The 9,910-nt window shown below is 40.3% G+C and overlaps 1 protein-coding gene across 2 annotated transcripts; it reads left to right on the top strand.

The window, feature by feature from the left end:
- Positions 1–1,788: 1,788 nt before the first annotated feature.
- On the top strand, positions 1,789–7,356 carry orai2 (ORAI calcium release-activated calcium modulator 2). Of its 2 annotated transcripts, XR_007114347.1 has the most exons (4): positions 1,789–2,069; positions 2,630–2,865; positions 5,026–5,670; positions 5,742–7,356. XR_007114347.1 is itself a non-coding variant. In XM_047607529.1 (3 exons), the coding sequence occupies exons 2-3, from the start codon at positions 2,635–2,637 to the stop codon at positions 5,566–5,568; spliced, it is 774 nt and encodes a 257-aa protein (XP_047463485.1). In that variant the 5' UTR covers positions 1,789–2,069; positions 2,630–2,634; the 3' UTR covers positions 5,569–7,356. The 2 variants fall into 2 exon arrangements, 1 of the variants encoding a protein (XP_047463485.1); XM_047607529.1 differs by having other exon boundaries at positions 5,026–7,356.
- The last annotated feature ends 2,554 nt before the right edge of the window (positions 7,357–9,910 follow it).

Genomic DNA, 9,910 nt, shown 5'->3' on the forward strand with positions numbered 1-9,910 from the left:
TGTGAGAGTGGTTGTCTGTCTCTCTGCTTTAGCCCTGTCCCCCTCCAGCATCATAATAACTAATGCATCTTCTACATCAGGGGCTTTCAACGTTTTTTTCCCCGATAAACTTGGCCTAGTGCTATTTACAAATGCATTCAATACCAAGCTATTCAAATACACAGGTCCAAATATATATTTTTTTCTTTCTTTCTTGCAGAAGTAGAGTGGTCATTCCGGGAGATTGTGTGTATATATATATAAAAAATGTCTAATCAACTAAAGATTTTTGACATTTCTGCTGTACCTCTGCAGAGCCGCTAGGGGTCGCAGCCCTCATGTTGAAGACGTATGTGCAGGGATCAGAATGTGACAGAACAGGCTCTGGGTGCCGGGGGGAAGGATCACAGAGACTAGGTCGGATACACTTAATTAATTAATTAATTAATTAATTAAACAAGCCATTATTTTTCTCAACCCACTTCAAACTAGGACAATGTGTTTTCTACTAGTTAATAGTTAAGTGTCACCAGGTGAGGATTTGACGTCCATTTGATTAATTTATTGTCTGTTTTACTTTAAGGGAAAGTTATTGTTTTTCTTTGGGAACATACGAATGTAACTTGAGAACCTGGTCGTTAACAGACACAAGTCAAGCAGGTTTCTGGTGGGCTACACCCACAAATGTTCCCATATAAACCTCAACTTGCCCTTATGCCAAGAAGCTATTGGTATGAGTGGGTGAAACGTCTTCAAAAAACTCTTGTCCTTTCTTTAACGTTTTTGGATATAGTGTTATCTATAGATTGTGGTTGGAAGCTACACAATAAGTAGTGAATGAAAATTTGAATAAGATTTTATTGTCAGTGCATATAATAGAAGTGCATACACATCAAAATGCAGTTTGGCGTTATTTATGTTAATTAACCCAATAATAGGGAACAAGCTTCATGCTCTGACTACTGTATTAAGTAAGTATTTTACAATGAAAAGTAAACAGTAAATATAAAAGTAATAAGACTAATACAGTGGTGTTGGCCAAATTTAAATATTAGTCAAAGATAGCACAAGTAAATACAAAATGCAGGTTTAAATGAAGGTTTTTATTTTTATACCTGTAAATGTGTGCCTAGGTATACACGCACATAACACGTATATTATAATTATAAGCTCATGTGTTTATGTTCAATTCTGTTGTGTTTTATTAGTTGACATTTTTGCAGCGTTTCTTTTTTCACTGTTGAAAAAGCATTACTTTCTACCTATGACGTCATCAACTAGTCGACGTCGACTCGACTTTCACCTCAAATTCGTTGACTTTCTTTTTAAGAAAATGAAATCGTTTAACCCATAATATATAATCTACTCTAATCTAATCTAATACCTATATACCAACACACGTATAAGATAAGATATTATTTATTTATCCCACGCATGGGAAATTTCCTTTACAGTAGCATAGAATTAGGCAAGAATGTATATACAAAAAACTATTTAAAAAAAATAAATAAATAAAGAATATACCAAATATACACATAAAAACTGCACTATATATGATATACAGAGGAAAATATAAGCTAAAAATTGATAATATAATGTAATTGCTTTAAAAATATTTTAAAATGTAGGCAGTGTGGGTAGTTTGTGCAATAAATAAATATACACACAAATGCACATGGCTAGCACACGACTTTTTTTTTTATTATTTCCCCACTATTCTTTTATTTTTTAAAGCAACACGCCCAACCGGAAAGCTTTTAATTTGTAACATGTACTTCCGCTCTGCTCTATTAAAACCTCGCAGCTGAGACAGACACAGACCTGAGGAGGACCACGGCAGTTCCTGAGCGTCACAGCTGGAGGGTGAAGGGTAAGCAAATTTAAAAAAACAAACAAAAAAAACAGCGAGGTATGGCGGACACAGACCCTGGCTCGGCTGCTTTGTTTTCGGAGCGGAGACGTTTGTGAGAACCGCAAAAACACAAGAGCGGAAGTTGCTGAACCCAAAGAGTCGGAGCGTTCATTTATCCGTCGGCCCAGTGCAGGAAGGAGAGAAGACGGAGCTTGGGTCTGCAATTCAGAAAAAAAAGGTAAGATATGTAAAACTAGAAGGGGATTGATAGAAATCAAAAGCTGCACAACTTAACCAACCTAATTAGAAATGAACTGGTTAGCTTAGTTAGCTAGCTGGGACATTAAATACCCTCTGTTCCCTCAGTTTACCCTAGTGATGAGTTTACATTGTTATTGCACCAAAATCTTTATGTGGAATTGTTACAAATGTTCTCTTCCGCCTTGGCACTGAGTAAAATAACCAAAGCCCTGCGGTGCACTAGCTTTCTTTCGGCTAAACTCGGTAAAAGGATCCTGCTAACTTACCACTGTTCTAAATATACTCTGAACATGCTAAGAGGGGTTCAGGTGCACCCTGCAGGAGGACCGGGACCCCCACCCCAACTCCACTGCCACGTTTTTAAATGTCACTAACCTTAAAGTCATTGTATACAGCTGCTTAATTCATTGCACAGTGCTTCCTAGGATTTCTGCATTGACTCTGAGGTTGTTTTCCCTACATACCAAAGTGCATATCTGGAAAAGGGAGTCTAGCAAGGAAATGATTCCCTGTTCACGAGTTTTAAATTCTCATCAGGTGCCATGAGCAGCGAGCTGAACGTGCCCATGGGTTCCCCGGCCCCCGGAGCCTCGGAGCAGGTCCCGGACAGCGGCGGGATGGACTACAGGGACTGGGTCCGGCGCAGTTACCTGGAGCTGGTCAGCTCCAACCACCACTCGGTGCAGGCCCTGTCCTGGAGGAAGCTCTACCTGAGCCGCGCCAAGCTGAAGGCGTCCAGCAGGACCTCCGCTCTGCTCTCTGGGTTTGCAATGGTGAGTCGTTATTTGTTTTTTTTTTGTTTTTTGTTTCCGTTTCATAAGAAAGTTGGTGGTTAACGTTCAAATCGTAACCACAAATCTTGCATGACCTAGATAATCGTCCGCACTGTGTGTGTGTGTGTGTGTGTGTGTGTGTGTGTGTGTGTGGTTCGGTAGCTCAGGAAGGAAGTCATTTAAAATTTCCTGTTTGTGCGTTTAAGATGCCATGGTTGGCTGCTGTGGTTGATTTCTCGCGTATTGTCATGACACTCATTTACAGCGAAGCATGTTAATACGACTTTGTAATGGACGAGTCTGTTATATCACCGTAAAACGTCCCCATGCGATGCTGCTGGCAGAACAGTTTTCTTTATCGCTGATAACTCAGTAACTACAGTTGAACTTTTCTTAACTTTCCAAATACGTGTCACTTTTTAATGTCTTTAGCTGTGAAGAGAAGCATAATATTTATCTCTTCGACTGGATGTGCAGGAGTTGAATTCTCTCTCTTAGGTTTTTATGTCCGTATGTTTTTTTTTTTCTCAACTGGAGATGTCTCAACTGAGACATCTTCTTTTTCATCAGAAGTGTTGCTTAACCATCCGAGAGTCAGTACCTGCAGCAAAACTTGCCTTGGATTCCTCAAATAACTCCCATTTCCTTGAAGCTTTAACACGTGAGACGTGACGCCTCAAGACATTTGCAGAATATATGGCTGCGTTTGTTACGACTTGTATATGAACTGAAAGGTTATATGGCTACATATATATATGGCTATATGAACGCACCAGAACAGCTCATTCTTCTCAAATAACCGTGTTTAAATTAAACGAATGCCTGTGCAAATAATAAGAATAATAATAATAAATAAATAAATACTAAATAATGACAGATGTGCATGATATTTTACAACACTCCTGCTACTGACACTTCAGACTGAAGATTTGAAGGAGTTTTATGACTGAATTGGTGCAGACTTTAACAAAAATATAACAGAAGTCTAATGAACAAGTGCCGACATCAGCTGCGCCTCGTAACGAATTTGAAACAACACTTTAAGTTGAAGCATTCCACTTGTCTAAGGGCAACAGGTGGTCCGTGACCCCTAGGAGTTTCGCGAAGGTACTGCAGGGAGGTCGCAAAATCTGTGGTTGATTAGACATTCTTTGTATATATATTTTTTAACTTTCCCCCACATATTGAAGGAGACTCGATTCAGTCTCCAGGTGAAATCCCATGTATCTACATATGTTTAGGTTCACGGCACTCACACGTCCACCCTACTGTTGCACATGTTTGGGGGGGGGGGGGATAATAATTTGAACCTGTGCAGTGTTTGAATAGCTGAATATTGAATGCAAAATGATGGTAATAATAATGTATATTTATAAATATAACTAGCCCGAGTTTAATATAGAACATATATAATATGTAGCAGGTCCCTAATTACTCTCTCCAGGAGTTTGGGGTCCTCGACCTGAAAAAACATTGAAGACCCCTGTTTTAGGTAATGATGATCACAAAATAAATCAACAAAAAAAGTCAACCATGTTGGCTTTTAAATGAAATCACTGAGTGTTTATATTAAATTAGGAAGAGGATGGATGGATGGATGCTGAAAAAGGACACCTCAGAACAGCTTTAAAAAAAAAAGAAAAGAAAAATGAACATGACGTGTGTCTGTGATGGTTCTAGTCATTTAGGTCATGGTGTACCCAAAACCACAGTCGAAACAAAGGCCATGAGAGTTTTTTTTTAAGCTGTTTCGCTGCTCGTCCAAGTGGCTTCTTCAGCTCTAAATGACTGGTGAACAGGGGGACGCGGACTAACTCGTATTTCCAAAAAATTTACAAGTTGAGTCTGGATCTTCTGGCAGTTAATGGGACGCCACAGTATCATTCATTTAGGAGAAAAGGATTAAAACATGTTCTTCAAGTTACAGGCAAATATCAGGTTGTTACAGGCTCTGGTCATGTGACTTTCAGATGTTCCAGATAAAAACTTAAATTCCTCACCAGTCGCTTTGAACTGAAGAAAGACACTTGGGTAAAACATGTTCAAGAAAGCCTAACGGGGATACATGTGATCCGGCCTTAGAGCTAATTCCTGCAAAGTGTAAATTTGCAAACACTTGACATGAACATGCAGTAACTTGGATATTCATATACGCCCCAGGTGGCCATGGTGGAAGTGCAGCTGGAGACGCACTACAATTACCCCCGCGTGCTCCTCATCGCCTTCAGCGTGTGCACCACGGTGCTGGTGGCGGTGCACCTCTTCGCCCTGCTCATCAGCACCTGCATCCTGCCCAACGTGGAGGCCGTCAGCAACATCCACAACCTCAACTCGGTCAGCGAGTCGCCCCACGAACGCATGCACCACTACATCGAGCTGGCCTGGGGTTTCTCCACGGCCCTGGGCATCCTGCTCTTCCTGGCGGAGGTCGTGCTCCTGTGCTGGATCAAGTTCCTGCCCGTGGACTCGGAGCAGAAGAAGCCGACGGCGACGCCGCCGCCGGCCCAGAACAGCGGCTGGCAGGCCGCGCTGGCCTCCACCATCATCATGGTCCCCGTGGGGATCATCTTCGTGGTGTTCACCATTCACTTCTACCGCTCCCTGGTGCGCCACAAGACGGAGCGCCACCACCAGGAGATCGAGGAACTGCACAAGATCAAGGTGCAGCTGGACGGTCACGAGAGGGGCCTTCAGGCCGTGTGAAAGCGCGACGGCGGCTCCACAGACTTCCCTTCGTGTCACATATTTATCAAACCTTCTCTACCTTTTGTTCCGGTCATTGTCGATGCCTCGGACTTGTGAGCGGTCATTTAAAAAAAAGCTCGTCACATACAGACAGCCGAAACCTGTCGAACTGCTAATTTATTCTTAAAGTCGTGGTCTAAGGTTTGTGCGGTAACTTAATGCGTGGTTTAGAGCTGTAGTCTTTGTCGGTCAAGGATGATGTGAAAAAAGGTTTACAGAAAAATAAAAGGGCTATTATGTTCCGCGTGCCATCGTTGGAAGCGTTGGTGGCGATAGTGATTCCGTTTTGGATGTTTTGCCGTGTCGGCCCAATGCCCGCATACACCCTGAAGCTAACAAATGGCTTTTTTGAATCTCCTCTCTCGCCCCTGAAGTTCAGATCGTTTGTCGACGTCCGTTCTGCGCTCCGACGCATGGCGCGATCACAAACAATAAAAAGCCACAAGTTCCATTAAGCTTTTATAACAGCTTTTTTCTACAAGGAAAAAAATGTTGCAGATTTCTTATTTTTTGTTGTTTTTTTTTTTTAAGCCATGTTTGCGTTCACCTATACTAGAAGAAATGGTTGGACTTAACGTTAATGCCCAACGTAACTCGCCGTTAAATAAGCTTCTGTGCTTAGCCAAAAAAAAAAGATGTTTGTTAAAGAAGGAGCTACTCTGCAGTCTTAAATCAAACTGAAATTCACATTGTGTCAGTGATTTAAGTTTGAAAAAATATATATATTTGTGCCAACGTTTGACGACTACAGCTTTTTGTGGCTTCACGTTTGTTTGCCAGCAGCCAACAAACATTCAGACTCGCAAATATAAAATTATCCCACAAGAGATTTGTCATATTTGTTGAGCTGATTCAATACTTGATTCAGATTAGATTTAAAAAAAAAAAAAAAAAAACCCTGGTTGTTTTAAGGCCGCGTATCTCATTGCAAACAACTTGGTGTGTGTTTCTCTCTGTTCTGACTGATTTAAGGGTATTTCTGTTTGTGCGTGTGGTGCAGCATGGTGAGTAAATGTTGCTATGTCTTAAGGAAACGGTTGCGTTGTTAAATATTGACATTGTTGTGTTTTTTGCATCCAGAACTTTTGCAGCGGCCCCAAGTGTTCTGTCATTTTCTTTTCCTTCCTCCCCTCCTTCCGGTCTTCAAATAGCTTTTACTGTCTGTTACTGTGACCTGGAGCCTGTGTAAAAGGCGTCAAACCAGTGAATCCTGCAAACTGATGCTGCTTAAATATGAATGTGTTTACTGTCTAAATATAGTTCTGCCTTACAGAATTATTGCCTTTTAAGGACTGCCGTTTTCGCTAAAGGTCATAATAACACAAGCACATCTCTTGATGGAAATGTCCAAAATGGCGGAAAGAAAGGTCAAAATGAATTTGAGTACTGTGACCTCCAGTTTTAATGTACGAAACGCTGGAGAAGTGCGGGTTCCTTAGAGACGAGGTCAGATTTCGTTACTGTGTCTTAAGGACGGAAAATGTACAAACTTGATACCACATTCCAAATAAGATGACCGACCAAAGTGTTGCTCAGTTATATTTCTCGTTGTTACTTTCTTCTCAGACAAAAAGTGCACTTGTAGTTTAGCCGTACGCTGAGCGAGTGTCAGGTTCTTATCGGATGATGTCTTCGCTTTGTCTCGTGTCTTTTTATTTGTGCTTCTCAAATGATAAACTGCAGAGGTCACGGAGACCCGTGTCGGAAGACGACAGACTTCCAAAATAAAATAAAAAAATGAAAGTACTCATTGTGTCTTCTTTGTCTACAGCCGATCAGAAGTGTGTTGATTGTGTAGTACTTTTACTTCCAGCTTTTTGACTAATGATAATCGACACTAATTGGAAGCAACACTAGTAAAATAAATTCAAATATGCAAAAAAGTCGCCATGAAATTTTGTTTAAAGACGTTCATGACCCTCGGAGATGGGCTCCAGCCGTCCCACCAACCTTCAGAGGACAAGCAGATAATAAAAAATAGAAAATGAATGAATGCTTTAATCACAATGAATTGTTATAACTTTATTGACCCTTCAAAGCATAAATAATAGGTCTTTAGTGAGTTTCGGCTCAGCGCTGAACTACTCTTAATAGCAGTTTTTCTAAATTTCAAGTGAACATAATAGCAGAGCAGCAGATGTTGGTTTTGCGCTGTATGCTCTGTGCAAACTATTCTTCTTTACCAACCTGCAGTATTTGCTGAAGTTATGTGTGTCAATGTTGTCTTTGAAACTCGTTCTCTGCCCCCAAATTGATGAAACTGTAGCCTCAACATTTCAGAGAATATAACCACAAAACTAACATTGCTGGCAACAGAAAGGTCCTAATTGGTGTTAGTGTGCCAACATAACCAAGCAATGCTGCTAAACAAATTAGCAGAACTTATATAAATGTTGATGCTAAAGATCTACATATTAGCATGTACCTGTTTGTATTAATGTAAATTACAATAACCCCATTGCTGTTAAATATCTACATGTTAGCATGTAGACAACCAGAACTTATGTAAAGTAATGCTAAAGAGCTACATATTAGCACACATCTATTTGTATTAAGCTAAACTAAAATAACCCCATTCCTGTTACATATCTACATGTTAGCATGCTACTAAGAAGAAATTATGTAAAGTAACACAACATTTATGCTACAGATCTACGTATTAGCATGTATCTATTTGTATTAAGTTAAAATAATCTCATTCCTATTCAATGTCTACTCGTTAGCGTGCTGCTAAGCTAAACGAAAGTAAGACGCTATTGTTGCTAAATATATACATTTCGGCATGATAATAGGCTATGCTAAAATAAAACAGCATCGCTGCTAATTGTCTTGTGAACAGGTTAATGTTGTTTTATTGTATTATTGGCTGTAGTCTATATGAAGTCTAACATGGTTAGGTTAGCGTTAGCTCAAAATGCCACTGTGCCTACATGCCAATTTTTTATGTTTGCACATGATATTTCTTTAGGTAATATATTTTGCATTTATATTAAACATGAATATGGACAATAATATGCAACAATATCACATTTTGAACCATGAACAAATTTAAATATTCCCCATAAAGCACTGGCACCTCTATGCGTGGGTTGTATCCCAGTGTCCATTTGTTAGTACTAACCTTGTGAACCATTTCATAATGAAATAGCCATCTCAAAAAAGGCTTTTTATACATATATACATGTATATTGTGTGCTAGAGGAGTGCCTTGGACTCTTTCTTCAAAGCACTGGCTCCAGTTTCTGTGTTGCTGTTTTGCCTGAGGTATTTCTTATAATTGGTGGCAGGGGATAGATTTTTATGTAGCATAAAAATAGTAAAACAGTGCCAGACACCCCACATACATTTCACCAGGCAAACGTTGCTCTTATCTCCAGAAATTCAGCCTAAAAGCAGACACCGTGCATTTGAGTGCATTTGATCACAGGTGGCAGCTGTAATGGAAATTTAATACACATCGTTTCAATAAACGCTGCAGACGCTGCTTTAAAGAACAAGTCATCTGAGGTATATGTGATATGTTCTGTAGTGTTCTTGTGTTATTTCAGGACTTAAAGGACCAAAAGGAAAGCTCATTTGCCACACTCAGTGCTTGGTGCTGTTTGTGCTGCACGGTCATCAGCAGAGGACGAATTAAAAACACAGAAAGTGTTTTGATTTTAATTTATGACGCCTCACATCTTTCTACCTGTAAACAGACTGAAAAGGGAGAGAACGACATATCGTTTAGAAGCGACAAACACACTGGGCTGGTGAGTCGGTGTCGCCCGTGTCCACGTTTTAACATGATAACACGAAACCAAGAAGATTCCTTTCTCAAAACACGACAGAGCTTTTGTTATGTTTGTTATCCACAACTAATAATGTGTGTGCTTCTATGTCTACCCTTTAACTTAGTATCAGTCTTCCATGTATTATGCGTCTCATCCTCATGTTTGTGTTGTTACACACGGATCAGGCATAACATTATGACCACCTGCTTGATATTGTGTCTAATATAGCCAGTTGTGACTCATCAGAGAACGTCCCTTCCTGTGGTGTCTGGCAACACAATGTTCCTAAACCGTCTGCGTGCGTGATTGTGTCAGACCGCATCCTGCTGGGAGGTGGGGGCGCCTGTTCTGGTCTAGGTGGGTGGTACATGTCTAAGTAACATCCACATGAATACCAGGTACAAAGGTTTCCTTGTATTGTGTTGTCATAAGATGGTTAATGTTATTTACTTCTCCCTTCAGTGGTTTTAATGCTGTGTCTGTGCTTCTGATGCTCCAGTGTTTGGTGCCGTATAAATAACAATTAA

The sequence above is a fragment of the Mugil cephalus genome, chromosome 15 (assembly GCF_022458985.1).
Source record: "Mugil cephalus isolate CIBA_MC_2020 chromosome 15, CIBA_Mcephalus_1.1, whole genome shotgun sequence".
Classification (NCBI taxonomy): Eukaryota; Metazoa; Chordata; class Actinopteri; order Mugiliformes; family Mugilidae; genus Mugil; species Mugil cephalus.

Bases quoted from the DNA above. Each gene is read 5' to 3' on its own strand.
- orai2 (XM_047607529.1), top strand. From the start codon at position 2,635: ATGAGCAGCGAGCTGAACGTGCCCATGGGTTCCCCGGCCCCCGGAGCC. The intron at 2,866-5,025 runs GTGAGTCGTTAT...TATACGCCCCAG, and splicing joins TGCTCTCTGGGTTTGCAATG to GTGGCCATGGTGGAAGTGCA.